Genomic DNA, 25,486 nt, shown 5'->3' on the forward strand with positions numbered 1-25,486 from the left:
GCTGGCCGTGAACCACTTCATTTGACAACAAGTGCTAGAGCGCTTATCTCTGGTGTGGGCGGTCCCTGGTTTGATTTCCGGCCAAGTAAGCTAGTGGTGGACAACATCGTATTTCTGAGCTTTCTCAGGGTACTCCCGTTCCTTCGCACATTCTCATTCCACCAATTTTTCCATTACAATTCACTTGCTTTAATCAACTTCTTCCTTAGCCTGTCAGACATAAACGTGGAACGTTAAAGTCAAAGATTTCATTTCATTTCACTAAGATAAGGAAAAAATGAAATATTTAAGTTTTACGCCCCACTCTTATGGCGGCTACGCTAAAGGAACGGTGATGATGAAAAATGAATGCAATGGTTGAATAAATAAAGTGGGAGGATTTGGGAGAACCCCGAGAAAACCCAAGAACACGGTGTTTGTCCACCACAAAGCACACTTGGCGTGAGTTGAGATCGAACCGGGGACCCCATGTACCAAATGTAAACGCTCTACCATTTTTTCAAAACAAAAAAGTTAACTGATTCACCGAACATGCCTCATTAACTTGCTTAACTACTTATTACTAGGTTTCTACTTAATTTTACTCGCTTTTTACTCGTTTAACTCGCTTTTCCAGTAACCTAGAACGAAAGGAATACAGAAATATCGAGAACAGTTAAAATTCCAAAGGCTCTCCAATCGGGAATCGAACCCGGAACCCCGTGCACAAAGGGTGCACGTGCTAGCCATCGTTCCCCCTACCAAGATAAGTTGTTCGAATTAATTTGTATGAGGGGAAAGTACTAGTGGAATTCACCTTACAATCGTACATACATACAAACTGAACAACTGAAAGTTTAAGGTGAAGCTGAAGGTGCTCGTAGGAGGGGCTGGTAACCCCCTGGCCACCCCATGAAAGCGAACCTGTTTCATATACGAATATTCACGGGCTAGAAGTTCGCTGAGTACCGAAGATGTAATAGTAAAAACTACACATAAGATCGAGACATCACATGGTGCAGACCGGAGGAGAAATGAAATAAAATGGGAAACTTAAGTTGATTTCTTCTTGAATTACTTCTGGTCTGTGAAAGTGTTTCTTCCTCCATGGCGTGACGCGGCGCCTGTTCTTCTGCAGCACCTTTTGGGAGAAGTTTACGACACGCTCCAGGGATTATACACATTACATCAACAAACAAAGGAAAGAATAACTTCGAAAGAGAGAGAGAGAAAGAAAGAATACATTGTTTAGAAGGAGGTGAATTTATGGCTGCAGAGAACGTCTAACGCTGTCCCAGAACGAACAAAAGACTCTCATAGTGACTTTCAGGGATCTTCTATTGTTACAAGTGTCCGAAAAGAATGAATATAGCTTCCATCTTCTGGGATCTAGCAACAACTACAAAATGGCAGACATTCCCGTTACTATTCTTATTAAAAGACAAAATTATATCAGTTTGTGTGTAATGTTAAGAGTCTTATCCCGGCGAAATTAAAATACCGCTAATTTTACAATAGTTATGTGATATCTTCAAATAGATTAAAGATAATCGAAATGTGGAACAAGAGCGCCCTAGATAATATTATTTTGCGTGAGGTACCGTTATCACAGGTCATCTAGTAGCTTTCCGTTTTCAGCTGTTTAGAAACGCGAAAATAAATGCAGATTTTCAAAATGGCTCGAAATCGAAAGCAGATAAGTGAGTCATGATAACGGTTTCTCATGTAAAATAATATTGTCTAGGGCGCTCTTGTTTCACATTTTGATTATCTTTTATCTATTTGAAGATATCACATAATTACTGTAAAATTAGCGGTATTTTAATTTCGCCGGGATGAAGACTCTTAATGTGCAAACTTCAAAACATTTAAGAGGCGCGGGTTGCATAATCATGTAGGCGAAAATAGTTAGAAATGAAATTAAATCTTTGAGTTTAACCTTTCACGACTATGCCCTATATTCTAAGGGAGACGGATGATTAAGGCAAGTGAATGATTACGAAAGAATTAGTGGAATGTGAATGTGGGAGGTAACTGGAGTACCTCGACAAAACCCACGCACATGATGTTGTCCACCACAAGCTTCCTTGGTCGGGAATCGAACCAAGGACTCCACGTATCAGAAGCAAGCGCTCTACCACTGAGTCACCGTGACCCCGAAAATATTTTTAAAAAAAATTCTTGTTATAAACTCAAGACACACCAGTCTAATAACCGGCAGTATACTGTCAGGCTAAAAATTGTCACTAACTGTGCTGCTTTCTAGCTGACGCCAACAGAAGTCACTATTGTGTGGACAATTTACAGATAACCCGAAGGCTTCGTTGAAAGAGTTTCGTCATGTAAAGTATCTTGATTTAAGGGAGATTTTTGTAAATTTCACGTTACTCTGTTTTAAAATGAAAGAATGACAAAAAAAAAAAAAAGAAAGAAGAAACATCAAGCCTTGATTTCCCAGTTGTTAAATTTATAAAAACTATACAAAGTAGAGTCATCACTATTTTTAATATTGCTGGTATATTTATTTTCCGAAATGACAATCAAATGACAATATAAAAATTTGAACTTCCTAGTGATTTGATCTGGTAGAAGATATGTTTGTGAGTCAGTCTATTCATCTCAGTAGACCATACGGTTATGCTAGTCAGGAAAGAAGTTACGATCGTGACTGGGTTCTCACTACGGATGGGCAAAACCGGTTTCTAGAAAAACCGAAACCGTAAAAACCGACATTTCGGTTTTCACCAAAACAGTTTTGGTTTTCACCGAAACCGGTTTCGGCTTTCTTCAAAACCGGTTCGGTTTTCACCGAAACTGGTTTCGGTAAAAACCTTTGGAAAACATATAAAACTATTTCTGTGGAAACGGATTCGGTTTCCGGAGAACAACGAAACACTATTCTGGTCAGAAATAGAACAAATTTTGGAAAAAACCCTAACTGGTTTTGAAGAAAACCAAAACCGGACCCGGTGAAAAACCGAACCGGTTTTGGAGAAAACCGATAACCGATTCGGTGAAAAACGGAACCGATTTTCTAAAAACCGAAAACCGGTTTTTTATGCCCAGCTCTAGTTCTCACCTCTGATGTTTGTATTCATACTCTGACGCTCTATCTATTTTAAAATAGAAACTAAAGTTACAAAAATATCTATTTTGTGCTCTGTTTGTAACTTTAATTTTAACCTTGTTATTTAATACTAGCTGAAGTACCCACTCTTCGCATTGGTCGGATAAAATATCTTTGCAAACAAACTGAACAACAAAAGGAAAAAATATCAGTCATTTTCTACTACTTTTACATATCTATCCCGGTAAACGCCCCCTCAGACCTCCTGGTTGAAATTTAAAAAAAAGCGCATTTGACCCCCAGCCGATGGTAGCTGTATTTGGAAGTCAATGCCTGTGAGAGTATCACCATTGATCTCAGCGATCTCGAAAACTATGGATTTGACACTAATATTGGTCATTTTGGATTATTTTCACATGTCTCGGTATCCCTTCTCTGGTGACCCCGGTCTGCAACCGGATGGGGTGAATTTGGAAGTTAATACGATCTGAGTTTCACCATTGATCTCAGCGACCGCAAAAAATATCAATTATACACTAATATCGATTATTTTGTACTACTTTTACATGTCCCGGTAAACGCCCACGCTGACACCCCCCTGGTTCGAATTTAAAAAAAAACGCTTCGTCTTGGTCTGGGGCCTGGACCAAGGTACCCACGACTAAAATTTGGTGACTCGTGGTCCACTCGTCTGGTCCCCAGGCCGCACACAGACAGACAGACACACAAACAAACTCTTTATTTTATTTAGATTACAGCAGATTATTTTTTTGTTCAAATATTTTTAGAAATATTTCCTTTTATGACAAAAGTAGTGTCCTCTCCAAATTTTACGTTCCCACCTATAGTAGTATGACATGGATGATGATGGTAGATAGATTGTAATTTGTATCCCTTTTTCTCACCCCTTTTCTTCTCTAAAACTAACTAACTCTTTGCCTTATGGAACTTGAAAGTTCAATATTACATTCAAAAATACCCTCTTTTGAGTCCTGCCTTTCGCCAACTAGATCCATTTTCTATTTTGTATTCCTATTTCTAAGAGATCCATCTTAATATTGTCCTCGTGAAATGAAATGAAATGAAATCTTTCGGTTTTACGTCCCACGGTTATGCCGGTTAGGGTAAAGGAGACGGTGATGATGACTAATGAATGAAATGGTGGAATGAAGAAAGTGGGAGGAAACGGGAGAACCCCGAGAAAACCCACACACACGGTGTTTGTCCACCACAAAGTTCACTTGGCGGGGGCTGGAATATTGTCCTCGTGTCTCCGCCTAGGTCTTCCTAATGGTCATTTGCCGATTAGATTTTCAGTTAAAACTTTGAAAGCGTTCCTACTTCCTTCCATTCCGATTACATGGCCTGCCCACCTGAGTCTTCTAGACTTGATGACCTCTAACAATATTTGGTACACCGTATAAATTATGTAGTTGCTCGTTATGAAGTTTCCGTCATTTCTCTATTCCAGTTCTTTTTGGGTCCGAATATTCGTCTCAGGATCTTGTTCTCAATTACTTTCAGTCTACGTTCTTTCCTCAGAGTAAGCGACCATATTTTGCAACCGTACAGTACAATAGGCATGATTATCGTTTTATAATATTTTAAGCTTCAAATTCTTCGACAGAATTCGTGAGGACGAAATATTTTGAACTGAATAATAACGCGAATTCCCTGCTTTAGTCGACATTTCTTATTTTCGTGAATATGGTTTTGGTTTGTTAATATTGATTCTAGATATTTGAAAGTATCTACTTTTGTCGAAAGTATTATTTGGTATTTTAATGCATCCAGATTTGCAGTATTACTATCTATTCACTATACGAGGGAAACAAATCACAAGTAACTTTCCAGTGTTGATCTCCCTTTCACCACATATTATGATAACTATCTACATATACTGTACTTTTACGGATTACAGATTGTGCACATACAATGGATTAGTTGCCAACACTAGCTTGTTAGCTACATATTGACTTGCAACCTTTAACATTTTTCAAAAATTAATGTGATTTAAATGTCACAAAAGCTAAAAAAAGAAGCTCTCTCTCTCAATTGATCTTCATTTGTGTTACATGAATAATTCATCAATTGCTCTATTTTATTTTGTATTGCTTTAGATAGGACCGTTGAATGCCAAATGGATCAATTTCACCTTTCGAGATGAGAGCCCATAAATTTCTCCTCTTCACAATCATAAATTTTAATCAGGAAGGAATTGCTTATTTTCTATTGTCATATTATATTAAAGTGATTACTTTTTAATTTAAGAATTTATATTATTCTTAGGCACATAATAATAATAATAATAATAATAATAATAATAATAATAATAATAATAATAATAATAATAATAATAATAATAATAATAATAATAATAATAGTTTCATTTTAAGTGCTGTAAACAACTCATAAGCAAAAATACAGCACTATGTTAGAACCATTATATAATCATTTTAAACAGACCACAAAATTTATAATCTAGAATGACAATTAGAGCAGGTTAAGGCCCTTGTTATATAGAATTAGAAGGTTAATATGTTCAAATTGCAAGGTTCTAACTCATTTATAAAAGAAGATTAAAATAAAAATATGGTCAAATTCATATTATATCAGTAACAGAACTGTGAAAATTAAAGTTTCATTTAACTACCATTTAAAACAACGAGACAACCTTGCTTAAAATCGCATATCTCATATACAAAAATCTTGGTCACTTATTGCCATATTTCATCATAAAAGATTGATTCTTTGAATAAAAGATTGGTTCTTTGAATAAAAGATTGGTTCTTTGAATAAAAGATTGGTTCTTTGAATAAAAGATTATAACGTAAAGACACATTGAAGACACAACATAACAATAAAATTAAGATTGGCAGCTAATCCATTGTCATAACGTTAAAACAGTTTATTTTTTGTAAGAATTGCTCTCTTATTTCACTTATATTTTAATTTTAAATTGCTGTAAGACATTGACACTCTTCTCAATATTTCGCGTTTAGAATTTGCTGCCACCAATGTCGATCTACTCCTTACACTATACATTGGCATTCTTATTCGTATATTTTTCAAACCGTATTCGCTACTATATTTCTTATCCAATACCATTTGAATAATATATTTATCAATAAATTTCCTTCTTTCCGATAGATATTGAAGTTCCCAAATAATAATAATAATAATAATAATAATAATAATAATAATAATAATAATAATAATAATAATAATAATAATAATAATAATAATAATAATAATAATAGCAACAAGCGGAAATAAAACCGATTTTAAAAGCTCCCGGGCTGCAAAGATGTGGAAGTCAGCCTCTGTTTCTAAGCCAAGACTGTCCCTGGAGCAAGTTTGGCCACCAAATATAGCGATCTTTATTCTTTAGTCTATGAGCTACTTGCTCACAAAATTTGGTTCAAATTTGGCCAGAAGTTACCAAGAGATACACAACACAGATATATACACCTCGAGTAAAAGAAAGGTAAATGCGGCAAATAAGGCCCTGATGGAAATAAGGCCCAGTGCAAAATTTCCTATGTTAGAAGCACTATAGGAGAAATCAGGCAATGTCGCAAGTAGCGATTACTTACACAATGCCTACTTGCGAGAGCTCGTCTTCCTGTCCCTGGTTAGACGGAACGCTGGCAGGATTGAATCATTGAGAAGTCAATTTTCATGTGTTCATATAATTTACAGAGGCAAGATAAATTCATCTTTTGTGTGTAGAATAACGCTAACACGAAATATCTTGTATATTTGTGATGATCATAGTGTTTAGTATTTGGGATAATAGTTACTTCGTTTTAGTCCGAAACATGTTTGTAAATTATGATTTATAAAATGACGAGTACATGGTCGGTAAATAAGGCCCACCAAAAATCTAAAGACCATCTTTACCCTACAAAACATGTATACGTTGTTAAATACTTAGAAACTGGCAACTTGAATGTGTGTTAGTTTGTTATTTTTTTCTTGGCCAATGCCAGTCTCTGTAATAGGGCGATCTATCATGTTTGGGCCTAGTTGTTGACTATGGGGGTTCGCAGGTTCGAGTTCTACATTGGTGTCTTTCATAATGTAAATCTCTGCATGCGAATGGCTCATACCACTGTTTTTGGGTATATATTCTAATTCATTTTCATGCGGTCCTGAGAGTTTGAGATATCGGGACATCGTTCATTATGCGCCAAAAAATGGATCGGTGATATGCGAAGCTGTAAACGGTGCGGTGTATGGGTATATGAAGAATGCATTGTCTTGGTCGACGCCAATGATGAGGAATTCATTTGCTACAAGTGTTATCAAGTGTAAACATTGTTGAAAGTTAGTGTGAAGTCTGTTTTCAATGGTGAATTGTTTATTATATGTCCAAGCTTATTCTTTATAAAATTCAGTTAGTTGAGACGACTTAACTAACGACTGCATAACACATGGAAGATTACCTATATCCTTATTATTTCATATCCATATTGTTACTAAATGTTCTTTTATTGTTAGTATTTAAAGTGCTGTAAAAATATTAGGTGTTAATTGAGTTCCAGGGGTCTCTCAGGTCTTAAAATTTTACTTTTCAAATAGCGAACCTTATTTACGTACCGTGCGGGTAATAAGGCCATTTTGTATGTTTCTCTTTCAATATATTTTTCATACAGTTAGTTCAATGTTTAAGTTAAAGTAAATATACCATAAGATAGTTAAAACATTGACAAATAAAATGCATATCAATTTATGTCTATTACACTATAAGTAAATACGTAATGAAAAAAATTTTCTTAGGTGGGCCTTATTTGCCGCAAGTACCTTATAAGCTCGCATATGCTTACGCTGGGAGCTAATAATAAAGGAAGAAGAAGAGATCTGAGGGTTTTCGAAAACAAAGTTTTGTGATGAATATTTGTCGCGAAGAGAAACGAACAAACCAGCAACTCAGAAAGCTACAGTATATTATACACAATGCTGAACTTTATAGTGCTACTGGTCACCGAATGACTCCATCATAAAATAACTTTTTATTCAATATCTTTTGCAGTACATACTACACGTCTATGAAATTCAATTCCTGACATAATTAAGGACTAGCCAATTATTTCTTTATTTAAAACTAGCCTCAATTACCCATTCACTGGGTTAAAATAAGAAAAATTAGTAAGATATTCCGTTAGTCAGTTGTTTTTTACTATTACTAAAGCGCTCTCTGATATCGGTTATTTTCGTTCATTTTTATATATCTCTCCCCTGCCCCGAGTTGTAGGGCTGAATTTGGACTTAAAGGGTATTAGAAGTGTCACTGTTCGTCTCAGAGACTCCAAAAACTATGGATTCGACACTAATATAAGTCATTTTCTATCATTTTTATGTAGCCTATATCTTCTCCCTCCCCCTCCCCCAAATTGCACTGTCAAAGTAAAGTGACAAAACCATCCCAGGCCCGAATCTCCTCTATGTTCAAAATTTGGTCGAGATTGGTTGGGTGGTTCAAGAGTTATTAAGTCACAAACAGTCATTTTTATTTTTATATATTGATTTCTAAGTACTTTGAACATTTTTTTATTTGTTTAACTATTCTTTCACGAATGTAGTAAATGGTTAAGTGTAAGACAAGGCAAAGTATCCCGTCATTTAAAATACGAGTTCATAAATAAATAAATAAATCTCATATGAACAATTCTAAGATCTAGACATGTAAGACGGGTGAGATATGCTACTCGTATGGGTAATATAAGTGAAGTACATCGACTGCTAGTCGAAAATGTTATGGAAAAGTGACCTTTGGGTGGGCCAAGAGAAAATGGAAAGATAACTGAAGGTAGGATATTGGAGATTTCAATAATGAAATGAAATGAAATCTTTAAGTTTTACATCCCACGGTTATGCCGGCTAGGTTAAAGGAGACGGTGATGATGAGAATGAATAAAATGGTGGGATGAATAAAGTAGGAGGAAACGGAAGAATCCCGAATAAAACCACGCACACGGTGTTTAACCATCACAAAGTTCACTTAGCGCGAGCTGGGATCGAACCAAGGATCCCATGCACCAAAGGTGAACTCTCTATCACTGAGCCACCGCGACGCCGACTTCGATAACAATCCGCAGTGTGCTGATATGGCAGAAGCAAATACAGAAAATTTGTTTCAGTGGCGATGGATATTCTGGTTCCTAAATCCAAATAATAATAATCCTTATTGTCATTTATGTTTCCGTTTCCCATTAGATTTACTGTAGCATGAAAGTACTCCCGAGGAGCGAAGTGGCCCTGCCCTGGGCATAACAATCAAATAAGACAAGAGCACTCAGTAACGTTAATCTAAGAATAGAAGTTAGGATTTAGGATTAGGATTTCTGGGCTTTCGGCATCTAAGGCCATTTAGCCCGTCACGTTTTGAGGGATGACGTCCCTTGGCGAGCACACTATCCGGATAAAGGGAAGGAAGCGGCCTGGGACCTATATGTTAGGTGCCACCCCGGCATTTGCCTGGTGTGAATGAGGAAAACCTAGGAATACCTCATTCAAGGTGGCTGGCCTATTTCCACTTTTTCAGCTGAATGCCCCCACCTGGAATCGAACCCGGGACCACTCAAGAATACAATTGACATTCACTATAGTATTATTAATTTAAATAGCAATCATGTTTTTAATTTGGTTCTTCATTTATTTGAGTTTGGCGTCCATTTTCAACACCAAAACTATATGAAACATGCACTTACAGTTAAGTTGCAATCCGAACCACCAAGGCGAGCACTAACCACTGGACAACCAGGGAAAAAATGTTTTAAATGTTATTTATCGTTGATATTGTATTGATCATTACTTACTCTAATAGAAATCATTATTTGTAATTACCGGTAATAGTCGATTTTAATTCATCCTTAACTTTAACACCAATCATTGTCTAATATCACTCATACTTCAATATCAAGCATTGTTTATTTATTTATTTTGGAACTTCAACAGGGATAAATCCCTAGATTATAGAAGTCTTATATAAATTAAGTATAGTAGCCTCACTTTAAAGACAGCCACTTGCTCAGAAAGGGAGCCGCCCTTGTGTGCAGTTTCTTTTCATACTGTCTTGTTTGGTTTTCCTCTCCCTTGAAAAGTAATTGATAGGCAATAAACTGTCCCCAAACTGTTGCCAAATTTTTGTCAATGGTCTTTTTTCTTTGACACAACCTCCCCCCCCCCAACACACACACTGTTAGACAAATGGATGAAAGAGAAAGAGAAGGAGAGAGGAAAGGGCGAGAGGGAAAGGAAGGTACTACGTGTGGCAACGTTTAGCTTTTTCTTCTTCCAAAGGGACCACAAACTTTATGACGGCTTCATTGTGCTAAATTCAATGTCTCCTGACTGGCTATCGTCTGGGCACGCTTTCTATACCAGCGGAATCAGCGGACTTCTTGCTTTTCCCCAAGATCAGAAAAGGCCTCAAAAGTTACCGTTTGATTACCATAGAAGACATCCAAACCAACGCGACAGCGGAACTTTCGAACATACCAAAACAGAACTTTCACCGTTCTTTCCAGCAATGGCAGGAGAGGTGGAACAACTGTGTGTGTTCTCAAGGAGCCTATTTTGGAGGTGTTTAAGTGTACCTATATTGTTATAATAAATAGTTACAATGAAATTCCAGGAACTTTTTGATTGCCCTTCGTATATTCTTTAACATTTTAACAAACTTCGCTAACTTAATACTAAAATGTAATTCTCCATGCCTGCTATCTAATTTATCATACGTCTTGCACATTCTACAAATAACAACGAGTATTTGTAAAGAAACAGTTCTGGGTATATTATTTGTTAATATATCTCTTGATCTCAAATTGCATTGTCTAGCATTAAAATTATTTTTTAAAAAAGAAAATCAATGTTATCCATTATTCCATTTATTGACTTATATAAAAAAAATCTGATCCAAAATTTCACGTCTATCAGTCAATGAGATACAATTAATTATGTTAATATTGATCATTATTATTAATTGCAATAATCATTTACTTTGTGAACTATCATTGTGCAGTACCAATGATTGTTCAATATCTATCATTGTTTTACTATCTTTAATTTTTCCAAAAAAGATAACGATTATGATTTTATTATCAATAATACAATTATTATTATTATTATTTTGATAATATCCAATATATATATATATATGGCTACAAAATCCGAATGAAATAACTACACAAAATTTCGCAGATATCAGGCGGGAAACTTCCAAAACTTTTAGAACAAAGAAGCGCGTTTTTTTGAAAGCTAAAATTAAGGAACTTGAAGATAATAGTAAAAATAAAAAAAAATCCGGGACATGTATAAGGGGATCAGCGAATTTAAGAAAGGCTATCAACCTCGTGCTTATATATTAAAGAAATCTGACGGTACAGTTCTCACTGATACAAATAGCATCTTAAATAGATGGAAAGATTTATTTCACGATTTGCTTAACACGCAACCAAAAACTAGTGTGCGTGGAGAAAAGGAGATACACACCGCAGAACCGTATATTCCAGAATCCAACTGAATAGAAGTACAAACGGCTATAAAGAAATTAAAGAAACACAAATCTCCGGGTGTAGATGAAATTCCGGCTGAGTTAATTTTAGCTGGAGGCGAAAAATTGTGAAACAAGATACACAAACTCATTCTCCTTATCTGGAACAAGGAAGAATTGCCACAAGAGTGGAAAGAATCAATCATTGTTCCAATTCACAAGAAAGGCGACAAACTGACTGCAATAATTATCGAGGCATTTCTCTTTTGTCAACATCCTATAAAATCCTTTCAAATATTCTATTAGCAAGATTGACGCCATACGCAGATGAAATTATTGGAGATTATCAGTGCGGATTTAGACGAAATCGATCAACTTTTGACCAAATATTTACCATTCGTCAAATACTCGAAAAAAAAAAGTGGGAATACAATACCCCGGTACATCAACTATTTATTGATTTTAAAAAGGGGATGATAGGAGAACAATAGAAAGAAATGCAGAGATCTTATCAAACGCTTGCAGGGACATGGGCTTAGAAGTAAATGCAGAGAAAACTAAATACATGGAAGTGCGTCGGGACCGTAATACAGCAAATTACGGATGCGTTAAAATATTAAATAATGCTTTTGATAAAGTGGATAGTTTCAAATATCTAGGATCAATATTAACAGAGGAAAATCATATTCACGTAGAAATTAAATGTCGACTAAAAGTAGGGAATTCGTGTTACTGTTCGGTTCCAAATATCTTGTCGTCGCGAATTCTGTCGAGGAATCTGAAGCTTAAAATATACAAAACGATAATCATGCCTGTTGTGCTATATGGATGAGAAATATGGTTGCTTACACTGAGGGAAGAACATAGACTGAAAGTATTTGAGAACAGGATCCTGAGAAGAATATTCGGACCCAAGAGGAACGGGAATAGGGAATGGCAGAAACTTCATAACGAGGAACTACATAATTTATACGGTTTACCCAACATTGTTAGGGTCTTCAAGTCTAGGAGGCTTAGCTAGGCGGGTCATGTAGCTAGAATGGAAGAAAGTAGAGACGCTTTCAAAGTCTTGACTGGAAGACCAATCGGAAAACGACCATTAGGAAGACCTAGGCGCAGATGGGAGGATAATATTAAGATGGATCTCGCAGAGATAGGAATACAAAGTAGAAACTGGATGCAGTTAGCTAAGGATAGAAGTCAGTGGAGAGCTTTTGTGAACGCGGCATTCAACCTCCGGGTTCCATAGGCCATAGAGTTATATATATATATATATATATATATACACCTTATAATAATGTTTATTTTGCATCTATTTTATAGAAATAACAATTGGATATACTAATATTAATCATTGTTCATTTTAGTATCATTATTATTTTAATCAGTCTTTGTTTACTTTGTTAACAATCATTGTCTAGTATCAATAATTGTTTAATATCGATCATTTGATTATAATTTTTATATTAATATCAATGATTTTTTTAAAGATGAATAATTGCTTGTATTAATCAGGTATGGTGTGGGTCAATGGAAACGTGACCTATGACCCACTTTGATCCACCACCTACCAAAAACCCATTTTTATCAACTCTGACCCATGATCCACGCCTTGCTCTCCATTGACTAAAGAGTTTTCACTTGTAATAAAACAAGGTTGTGAAATTATCACTAACCGGAGTTTGAATTTCTACGGTCAATCGCTCAAGCACTGCTTTGTTACAATAATAGTGTGTCTGACCTTTACGATATAAAATGGTTAAGTGTTTGTTATGGGCCATATTACGATGAATTTCAATTTAATTATCATATAAATAATTATTTTCTTGTTGAATTACATATACTTATCAGGAGAAAATAGCATGAAATTTGAAAGTCTCAAATCAAGGTAAAGCAAGCCAATGTAAGAAAGAAAGAAAAAGGAAGAAAGAAGGAAGGTAAAGAAAGAAAAAAAAACTGTAAAATTCGATTGTCTCAAAAACCACATAGTAAGTCCTATTGCTATTATTACAATTACAAATATAAATATCCAAAATGTCTGAAGTTATTTTCTCACTTAGATATACTCATCTTAGGTAATTAAATCGAAACAAATGAAAAAGGAGCAAAAATGGAGTCCTTGAAAGTAAAACAGACAAATTCACTAGTGTTCGGAAGATACTGTCTACAATGCACTGAGCAGAATAGGTCGGTAGGTCGTAATGGATCAGAATGGGTCATAGTGGGTCGGTGAGTCGCAGTGGGTAACACCCTGTTGACCCACTGACCCACTCCATCTCTGGTATTAATATCAATGATTATTAACCCTAGAAAGACCAAGGGAGGTGAATTTTCTCCGCGAGTTCTTTTATCTTTAGTTTATATGGAATAATATGTATTCAGGATCCTCTGTTTTTCTGTTATTGTTCCTTTTGATCAAAGGTTCATTTTCACTTTTTTCAACTGGAGTATACTGCTTTTTTGGTAAAATAATAATAATAATAATAATAATAATAATAATAATTCATGTTGTGCGGGCCGTATTGACCCCCTTGGTCATAGGTGCTACCCATCTTAGTTTTCCCCAAAATTCCTTACATTTGTTTTTTTTTATATATATATCTAAAACTTGTATTAATTTTCTATATAAACACTTAGGCTTTCATAGAACTTGTCGACTGTTAGTTATAAGACTGGTTTTCTGCATAGAATTATAAGAAATTTGGTATAACATATAAGCAGTTTTACACACTGTATTTAGTCCGTTTTTCACAAATAAAAAGGATAATTCCCTGAAAAGTTACTTTAAAATAAAAATTAGTTCAACACATTAACTCAAATTGATGAAATATACGCTGAAAGGTGCTTAAAAAGCGCGGGCAAATTTGCACCTCTCTTGGTCCTTCACGTAGCAGATGTGAGCACGGACTTTCTAGATATAATTTTATTTTGATATCAATTATTGTTTTATTTTAATATCGATTATTGTTTTTTTTTAAATATTAATATTTATTTATTGTCATAATTTATTTTACCCTCCAATTATTGCTTATTTTAATATCAACTATTGTTTGCTTTAATGTCAATCATTGTTTAGCACCAACCGTTGTTTAATTTAATCGCCCGACATTTTTGCTGGATGTTATTTTACAGCTATATGAAGTCAATTTCACAAAGATTGATTTAATTTTACTAAAGAATTTTGCTATACCTATTCAAAAATGAAAGTGACTATGTTTGTGACTTAATAACTTTTGAACCACCCGACTCACAGTGGGGCGAAAACGCAAAAAGCTGGCCAAAAGTAAAAAACGAAAGTTAGTAATATAGGAATTTTTTATGTAGTTGGCTAGAGTGATGTTAGAAGGGCCGAAAACCATAAATAGAATAGGGTTTTTACTTTATTCCGACTACCTGAGCCACTCTTAAGTAGACCCTTCAGCAGGTCAAATGCGTAGAGAACAATAGAAGAATTGTGACGCGTCCGTTGAAACGGTTGTAACGGTTCGAAAACGTTCATAGTTTTTAAATCTGTAAAGTTTTCCTATATCGTACTGGTAAGTAGAATAAGTGCAAGAAGTGAAAAAATTAATAATAATGATGTAATAATTTATAATCAACAATAATTTATAATTTGTATCGCAATTCAGGCAAAATTTTCACATTGTTTATATATTTTATTAACTTAAAGCGTTGAAAACATTATGTGCACCCTCGTGCACCACGTTCATATTTTGTAGAATGGTAGTCTGAATATTAATTAATGCTGTCGACAAAAATGTAGCTGCCAAAACGTGCCAATTACGAAGCGTGTTGATGTTAATTATTGTTCATTTAATGTTAGAGTGACAAGCCGTTCCAGTTATCATAACCGAATCAAATACCAATAATTTGTGTCATTTAAGTAATAATACATTTCTAATAAATAAGAACGTAAATAACAAGTAATTGTTCATCAAAATATGTGAAAAAAGTGAATGTTTTTAAAGAAACATTGTGAAAATTACAAAGTATGTTGACATTCTTTTTATTCCGCCATTTTGGATCCGCCATTTTGTTTTTTCAACTTTAGTTGCAGAATCGTAATCAGCAACCTCAATAACCCTTTATCGCCACTTTTGAGAACATTTCTACGACTTTTTCGACTTTTGCAAATTTTATTCCGCCATGTTGGATCCGCCATTTTGTTTTTTTCAACATTAGTTGCAGAATCTTAATCAGCAGCCTCAATAACCCCTTAATACTAAATTTCATTCAATTTGAATATAGTTATCATATTTTGGCCAGCTTTTTGCATTTTCGCCCCACTGTGCGACTGATCTCCATCAAATTTTCAACATAGATGAAGTTTGAGCCTGAGATGCTTTTTATCATTTCAATTTGTCGGTGCAACTTGGGAAGGGAGAAGGGGAGATATTTTTAAATAATCGAAAATGACCGATATTAGTGGCGAATCCATTATATTCGGGGTCGCTGAAACGAACAGTAACACTTCCGATGCTGTTTAAATCAAAATTCAACCCTTTATGTCCAAAATGGAATTTCTTCTCCCCGTGCGAAGAACGGGTATTCTGCTAGTAAATTGTTAAAAAAATATTAGTGTTTTATTATTGTAAGAAATATAATATGTATGGATTGGCAGATAAAAGTTTAAAAAGATATTAAAGTATAAAGATGTGATGTGATTTAGGTGAGTTCGAGTCAGTTTAGCATTCATTTCAGCACCGAGGGTATATAAGACGTGGACCTACAGCTTAACGTAAGATCCGAACCACAAGATCTCTAGCCCAGGTATCGAACTGGGATCTCCCATGCCAAAGGCATATACGCTATCACTTAGCGATTGTAAAAGAGAATGAAAATCAATTTTCTCAGTAAAAGCTCGAACGGCAAATGGTAAGATCGGGTGACAGTGTGCGGGATATCTGTGCAGAAAAAAGCATTGCGATTGTCACGCTAAAGCGAGCTTCCTCGTGACTAAGAGGTTAGCGTACGCGCCTTTCACGTTGAAGACCCAGGTTCAATTCTAGGCGGGAAGTCATGTGGTTCGGATCTCACATTAAGCTGTAGGTCTATGTCTCACATAGCCTCGCTGCTGAAAGGGACACCAATCAAAATTAAATTGAATCTAACCACTGTAAAGCACATAAAATCTCATTTCTTTTCGTCTATGTTAGAAATGTAATATGTAATATAATATATGTACCGTGTTATGCAAAAGTGAACTAAGCGCCAAACTTTGAAAATCCACGCAAATGCGACGATTGGTTCCTGATAAGCATTAGAACGTTTTGCAAAATCGAAAAGAGGGGAAAACCAACAAATTTCCAAAAAAAGAAACATAATTTCACTTTTGATTACGGCTACATTAATGCTAGACATCAACCTTTAAACGTAATTTTCTCAAAAGTATGAAAGTGGCGCTTAGTTCGTTTTCGCAGGACACGGTACATATATAAATAGATAAAATCTAGGTTACGAGGCGAACTGATGGTTGTCTCATTGCAATCTGCAAATCTCATGTCAAATAGCTCGGTCGCATCTTATTGAAGTTTTCAGTGTCGTGCCGCGGAAAATCAGCACCCGGGGCGAGAGTACACGACGGCACTCCGTAAGTGAGGACGACAAACCAGCCGCGAAGCGCTACCATGGTTGGAGCGAAGGGTAAGAAAATTTTCAAATATAAACCCTGCTTTTCCTTAATTTTGAACACTTTTTAGCACTTTTCCGTACCATTTTATAGATATCTTTTCTTTTCCCTCCCGAATTTTGCGCTCCCCTTACTTCGGCGCCCGGGGCCGTTGCCCCGCTAGCCCTCCCTCACGACACGGCATTGGAAGTTTTACCTTAGTTCATCCAGGCAAGTACTGAATTGATCCTTTTCAGTGTACGTCCTGATCAACCGTTCTTACAAAATTCCTCATTATCTTTGATTGATAATGGCTTCTAGTGTGGAATTTGATTGGTTGATTGGAATTTAACGCCCCTGTTCAACACCAAGGTTATGTGAAACATAGACCTACATTTTAAGGTGGAATACGGACGACCTTAATGAGTATAACTTTCAAGGCTGACAAGGGACATCACCCAATTGTCCGGCTCCGATTTCAATGAAATTGCTGATAGAGGACATGTATTCATTACTTGTGATGGCAGAAATTTTTACTATGGTACATGTATTCTATTTTTTAATAATTTTAAAAGGTTGTGATGTGGTTAATAGAGATTACTGCAGAAGTCCCTTACTACCCTTTGTAAACGGAGTGTTAATGAAAGAACAACCATGTAGATACATATAAGGCTTAGGGAAAGTCGTGTGGTGACCTTGACGGCAGCCATCTTGAAATCCGCCATTTTCAATTAAGGTCAAGTTTTTTAAATGGGAATAGGGTAATATGATACACAATTTCGGGCTAAAATTTAATCAGGAAAACAATGGTGAAGTTAGCTTTAAGATACGCTCATTTGGGGAAAAGTTACAGGCATATTAATTGTTTATACTTACTATGTGCTTAAGTCCATTACCTCCGCTTCTAACCCACGTATTAATGATAATAAGTGGATAAAAGCTTCGGTAATACATATTATGCCTAGAGGGAAGTGATAGACAAGGGTATCCTTGACGGCAGCCATCTTGAAATCCGCCATTTTGAATTGAAGTGAAGTTTTGAAAAATGATAACCATAGTATGTGACACGTCATTTTAATAGTACATTTTCCCCAAAAGCCAATCCGTATGCATATTTTTGTTCTATAGTTAACCAGTATAAATTTATGACTCTTCTAATGTGCACCAAACGTCCATTATTCGACCTTTCAAATTGGCAACACTCCTAATTTTCACCGCATGTTTTAAGATTCCAACTGGCACTTTGCAATTGTTGCCATGGCTCATGTTCTCTAAATTTATTACATTTTTTAAGAGTTGCGATTTGTCAGTTCATGAATAGTGTTAGGATAAGCATCCAGCAATCTTTCTAAATCTTGAATACATGTCATGTAATTATTAATTTCCTAGGCAATGTAATTATTTATTTCCTATACCTGCTCTTCAAAAACTCGTTTACTGACATGAATCACTGCACAACGAAACAACTCCAACTTTGCATTCAGGTAATAACGAAGACGTAGCTTGTAAGGATAGTAGATGAGACGAGAAATCAAATGAAAATTCACTTCAAAAAAGAAAACGAAATATGATTGTTGTGTAACTTTCGGGTTTTATATTTATTTGTTTATTGTATATTTATTTATTTATTTTCTATGGCAATATTTTAGTTAGTCAGAAAAAAGTCATTCGTTTTCTAGCGATTGTTGTCAATGGTTCATGTTTGTCAGTATTGATCGGGAACTCGATTAAGTTACACCTCTTTATAAACAAGTTACCTGTTTTCATATTTTGTTCATGGTATAAACAGTGTATTGGGAACAGTCATATTATGACTCTTTGAATTTTCTATCATTGCTACTGTTCCTTTAAAGTTGTATTTATTTTTTAAAAAAAAATACTGTTTGTCGTTTGCGCAACATGTAGGCTACATTTCATGATAATTTTGTGTTTGCGTAACACCAATTTGTTATAATTTCATTTGTATTTCTTTACCTCACATAGGTCTATAGGTTCCTTATGTACTCTGCGTTAAAATAAATGATTACACTGCCTAGGAAATTAATAATTACATGGTAAGTCTTCAAAATTCAGAGAGATTGCTGGATGCTTATTCCAACACTATTCATGAGCTGACAAATCACAACTCTTAAAAAATGTAATAAATTTAGAAAACATGAGCCATGGCAAAAATTGTAAAGTGCCAGCTGGAATCTTAAAACATGCGGTGAAAATTAGGAGTGTTGCCAATTTGAAAGGTCGAATAATGGACGTTTGGTTCACATTAGAAGCAGCCCTAAATTCATACTGGTTAACTATAGAACAAAAATAAGCATACCATTGGCTTTTTTGGAAAATGTACTATTAAAATGAGGTGTCACATACTATGGTTTTCATTTTTCAAAACTTCACTTTAATTCAAAATGGCGGACTTCAAGATGGCTGCCGTCAAGGATACCCTTACCGTATCACTTCCCCCTAGGCATAATATGTATTACCAAAGCTTTTATCCACTTATTATCATTAATACGTGGGTTAGAAGCGGAGGTAAGGGACTTAAGCACACACTAAGTGTAAACAGTTAATATGCCTGTAACTTTTCCCCAAATGGGCGTATCTTAAAACTAACTTCACCATTGTCTTCCTGATTAAATTTTAGCCTGAAATTATGTATCATATTACACTATTCCCATTTAAAAAAACTTGACCTTAATTCAAATTGGCGGATTTCAAGATGGCTGCCGTCAAGGTCATACCTACCATACGACTTCCCCTAAGCCTTATATGTATCTATATGGTTGTTCTTTTATTAACACTCCGTTTACAAAGGGTAGTAAGGGACTTCTGCAGTAATTTCTATTAACCACATCACAACTCTTAAAAATTATAGAAAAGTAGAAAACATGCACTATAGCAAAAATTTCTGTCATCACAAGTAATGAATACATGTCCTCTATCAGCAAAAAAAAAAAAAAAAAAAAAAAAAAAAACATTGAAATCGAAGCCGGATAATTGGGTGATGTCCCTTGTGAGAATCAAATATGGACACTGTATATTAAAAGAGTACACGCTATATAGACACTAGACCAAGGGGAGGGCTCACCAGCAAGCAATTGTCCAGCAGCTGCTATTAAGTAAATGAGAAGAAAAGAAATCACGTTTGCTTCATTATACTATGGGTGTTTTCCTTATATACGAGGAAGAGTCAAAAAGTAAAGGGACTTCCGAGAAAAGGTACATTTATTCTAATGATAGAAACCTGAAACATACTTAGTTTTTCTACATAATCTCGCTGCACTTCAACGCACTTTCCCCCAATGTTTCACAAGTTTTTCGATTCCGTCGGAATAAAGTTTTTCGGTTGCACCTGTAACCATTTTTGCACCGCATCAATGACTAGCTGATGACTGACGTTTAAATGTCTTATCTTGTGGTCATGATGGGTGTTTACAAAGGTATACGGACAAAATTTCGCGGCCGAAACATCGCCGCCCAAAATCTCGCCGACCAAAACCTCGCGGGACAAAATCTCGCCGGGCCAAAACCTCGCGTGGCCAAAACCTCGCCGCCCAAAACCTCGCGTGGCCAAAACCTCGCCGCCCAAAACCTCGCGGGACAAAATCTCGCCGGGCCAAAGCCTCGCCGCCCAAAATCTCGCCGTGCCAAAACCTCGCCGCGAATGAAACTTTTCTTTAAAATTTACCCAATGCGTTTCCTAATATGCAATTCCACATTACAAATAATAATAATAATAATAATAATAATAATAATAATAATAATAATAATAATAATAATAATAATAATAATAATAATAAGATACAAAACATCGTGTGCGTGGGCTTTCTCGGGTTATTCCCGTTTCCTCCCACTTTCTTTATTCGATCATTTCCTTCATCCTGGTCATCTACGTCTCCTTTAACCTATAGGACATAATCAAGGGACGTCGTAAAAACTCATATATTGTTTCATACTTTCATAAATATTATTAGATTTTTGTTAAAATTTTAAGTTTTTGGATGTTCCAAAGTTCACTAAACTAACCTCGTTAGTTGTCATTACTTTCCTTATGCAGACTTTCTTTCCGTATAACCAGTTTAAAAACATCCTGTCGCCCTACCTTCACATTGAAATCCTCTAATACAGAAATAGAATTTTCATATGGTATCGCGGGACTTGGTCAAATACGCGTGATACTTCTTCTGAAACAGCGTCTTTTATACCGTCATCCTTATCATCTGTTGGAACATTTACATTTTGGTCAGGCGAGATTTTGGGTATGGCGATATTTTGGGGCGCGAGGTTTTGGCCCGGCGAGATTTTGGCCCGCGAGGTTTTGGGTGGCGAGGTTTTGGCCAGGCGAGGTTTTGGCCCCGCGAGATTTTGGCCCGCGACGTTTTGGGCGGCGAGGTTTTGGCCAGGCGGGGTTTTGGCCCGGCGAGATTTTGTCCCGCGAGGTTTTGGGCGGCGAGGTTTTGGCCAGGCGAGGTTTCGGCCTGGCGAGATTTTGGGCCGCGAGGTTTTGAGAGGCGAGGTTTTGGCCAGGCGAGGTTTTGGTCCGCGAGGTTGTCGCCGCGAGGTTCTGGCCGCGAGGTTTTGTACCCAAACCGTTTACAAATCATGCTCACAGACTTACTTTCCGGTTCGTAATGATGTGCCCAAGTTTTATCTACAGTAACGATTTGCTGTAAAAATCCATCTCCTTCGAGAGCCAAATGTTTACGAGATGTCTTAACCTTTGTGCCTTATGCTTCGCGATAAACAGCTGTCACCATACTGTACTTGCAATCTACTTATAATTTCCGCAGGTTTAATACCTTCCGCAAACAAAAATCGAATCACTGTCCTCGTTTCCTCCTTGGTACAGATCGACAACGGAGCTGCCATGTTTAACGGTCTGCTATACTTTAACGACTAACGCGGGAATAAGAGTGACACGTTGCATAAGAGTATTGCAACCGACACTAATTCAGCACTGGATACTAGCAGTGTTGCCAAACCTTAGTGCGAGATATTGCAATCCCTTTACTTTTTGGCTCCCCCTCGTATGTTCATGCACATATCAAAAAGTTTTAATTATGCTTCATTGCCATTACAGTACATTTGTTTTAAGTGTAGATGAAACACCGCATAAAAGTGAGCGTTCGTTATAAATTGAAAATTACGCAACGTCATATCATCATTAATCTTTTTTACTTATTTTTTACCATTTACTGCTTGATACAGTTTGAGAGAACAGCTTTCATTAGAAAAGAAAAACGAAATGAAATATTTTAGTTTTTCGTTCAACGTTTATGTCCTGCAGGTAAAGAAGACATATGATTAATGAAAGCCAAAGAAAATTACGTAACGTTTTGTTGGAATGAGGATAGGGAAGTACTTCGAGAAAAACCAACGGAGACGATGTTTGTGGACCACAAACTCATTTTGTTTTGGAACAAACCAAAGACTTTTCGCACCGGAAGTGAACATTCTATCACTGTAGGTACCCTGTCTCCCCCCCCCCAATTTTCTCTACGATTACTGAGAATAGACAAGAATGGGAAATAAGCATGCCACAAGAGGGCGTCATAGCACAAATTGAAAATTTAGGAGCGGGTCGAGAAATTCACACGAAGAAAAATTTTTTAATCATCTCTGTACCCAAAGCGGAAATACAAATGACAACCATTGAGTATATAAAAATGGGGAAGTTTTTTTGAGGGAGGGGGAGAAGAGCATGTTAATAGAACAATTTGGGAACAAATGTATTATCGACCATACAGGGTGTGTACATGTGATTGAAAAGGAAATCAACCAGGGACTAAATATGAAAAAGTACTATTCTTACATTTACCTGGTGGAACCTAGGGAAAAACGCTGAAAAAAACTTCAGACAAGGATAACTGTCCGATGAATTACGTGAATGGGAAGCAAGCTAACTACTAGGCTACGACTGACATTATCCATTACAAACTTACGTCTAGAGTTGTCTGCGAGCTAAGTTGAAACTATCTCGCACAGAATAGTGTCTTCAAAAGTAATGTCGTGTGTCGTAAAAGTGTATCTGTTTTTATTCGAAGAGTCTTGACTTGTCTCGCATCTCGTCCCACAAATTCTGTCTGGTCTCGTCTTAGGACAATATTTCTCACTGGTCTTGGGATCGAACCAGAGGCCCCTCTCACTAGATCCTACCACTGAAGCTCCGAGCCCCTGTTGAATGATTTGTTGCAGGAAATATCTATAGATGTGTTCTCGATCAGGTGTTATGCCCCAGAAGAGGATAGGAAATGCTTTAAGATTTTGAAACCTCACAAAGAAACGCTTATAAGATTAGACGGGAGTTGAACTCGTGGCTATTAGTTCATATGTTCATTAACATACGACCTAAGAGGTATCGAGTATAGCAGTCTATTATTAACTGTATTCTATTATATTTATTTCCTTATACGAAATGTTGTGCAAGCTAATGGAAGCTGGATTTCCACCGGAAACCACGTGTTGTACATGACAGGCGAGTTGACATTCCGCCACAAGGGAATTTACTGACTACATAATTTTAAAATACCGTGTAACATGTACATTTGACACATTTTTTTCTTTGATCTCATCCACGTAGCATTTGGTTGTAGGCACTTTGGTCTAACACCAGAACTAACTTATCTGTATAAGCGTGTTAACACACAGATCATGCACACAACAATGATATCAAAAGTGCATATTGTGAATATAACAATGACTATGAATTTATTGTTAGTCAAAAACAAGCTAACAATATGATAGAAAAAAGAAGATTCCTTTCTAAAAAGAAATATATATTTTTTTAAAAAAAAGTGCAGACTAAAAGGAGAATACCGTGCTTTTGAAATTAAAGTAAGTGATAAATGAATCCCGGGATTCCCGTAACGAAAGTCCCGAAATTCTCCAACTTATGATAGTTTTCTTTATTTAGTGACAGTAGCCAGAAATAATAGAAAACAGTGGAAGAGAGGACTTTTAGTTTTCTTTGTCAGTGAGAAAAGAGATTTTTGTTTGATGTGATTAAACAGACCTGGGTAGCCCTGGTATTCTTCCGTTAAACCTGCGAAAACATTAGGCAAGCACCCTGGGGTCATCTCACCAGAAATGCATCCTTTGTTGATCTCATGAGAGTCCCTCCGGTGGTACTTTCCTGGGTAGTACGGGGGGTCCTCGTCCCCCATGTAACCATACGGGTCAGGAGGAGAAGCCGGGACAGGTCGGATCTTCGAGTACTGATGGGGTCTCCGACTCAAACAATCTTCCATCATGGTCGGTCGTTGTTCGGAACAATCTGATCAATCGTTTCTCTCACAACATGTCACGCGCTGCCTCGAAGCAAAACGCCGCGCTCCGCACTTGCTCGGCGCCTGCACCGGACTGCAGTCATACAAGAGATCTCCCGCGCTCTCCTGCAGTCGTTTTGCCAATAATGATTCCTGTTCCAGTTCTTTTTGTTACGGAATCGGTTCTCTTGTCCAAAAAACAAAGGATCCATTGTGAACTGTTTGTAGTTTCAGTTTTCAAAGCAACCCTTCGCGGACTTTGTTGAGTTCCAGTTCCGGTAGACTCAATGCTAGAAACCTGTTTGTTCACTACTGAAAAAAAAAAAAAAAAAAAAAAAAACAATTAATTACAAAACAAGGATTTCATAGATCTTTAAAATGGCAATAAAATAAGAATATAAAAATCTAGGCATAACATTTCTAGCTATACAATTCAAATTGGGAACCTGCCAATTTATGACTGGTAGGCCTCTGGAGTTCCAGGAGGCACATTTCCAGACTTTGACAGGAATCATTTTGTTAATATATAATCGCATAGATATTCAATTTTAAAAATTATGACAAACAAAACACACACACACACACTCATGATCATTCATCCTTTTTTTCTTTCAGTTACAATAATGTAAAGTACCCAAAATAATAACATGTATTTTGTAAATTTATTTTGTTTATTGCAAAACAAGGAAGCGATATTCAAACTATTTGTTTAAGAAAATAAAAAAAAAAACATATAACATAGGTATCACACCATAGTTATAGAAAGTTTTCCTATACGGAAGTAACAAAGTAAGGCATTTCATAAGGAGACCTGAGCTAAGCTCTACAATACAACCAGGAAGCATCTGAATCCCGAAAAGGAGTTGTGCTGGGTTAAACCCGAAGAGTGGATTGGAGAGTTGGAATTAAGTTTACATAGTGAAAAGACATCGATTAGAGATTATCAAAGTACCTGTGAGTATTACGTCTAATTACGATGTTGGATAGTCATAATGGTTAAGTTTCTGTGCCATTACGATTTAGTAGAATCTTATAATTACAACAGTTTCGAGTCTTGATAGATTGTGGTGTGATGT

The 25,486-nt window shown here is 36.2% G+C and overlaps 1 protein-coding gene across 4 annotated transcripts in view; it reads right to left on the reverse strand.

Moving 5' to 3' along the window:
• Positions 1-24,494, reverse strand: part of LOC145681283 (uncharacterized) — a 257,534-nt gene extending 233,040 nt beyond the window's left edge. For 2 of the 4 annotated variants that reach the window (XM_081752911.1, XM_081752909.1), the window contains exon 1: positions 24,227-24,494. In XM_081752911.1, the coding sequence (XP_081609037.1) occupies positions 24,227-24,395 (169 nt within the window). In that variant the 5' untranslated portion in view covers positions 24,396-24,494. Of the gene's footprint in view, positions 1-24,157 lie in introns of all 4 variants that reach the window. The other 2 variants (XM_081752910.1, XM_081752908.1) reach the window with 1 other exon arrangement.
• Positions 24,495-25,486: the final 992 nt, after the last annotated feature.

This window comes from Thermobia domestica, chromosome 3 (genome assembly GCF_964235325.1).
Source record: "Thermobia domestica chromosome 3, izTheDome1.hap1.1, whole genome shotgun sequence".
Lineage (NCBI taxonomy): Eukaryota > Metazoa > Arthropoda > Insecta > Zygentoma > Lepismatidae > Thermobia > Thermobia domestica.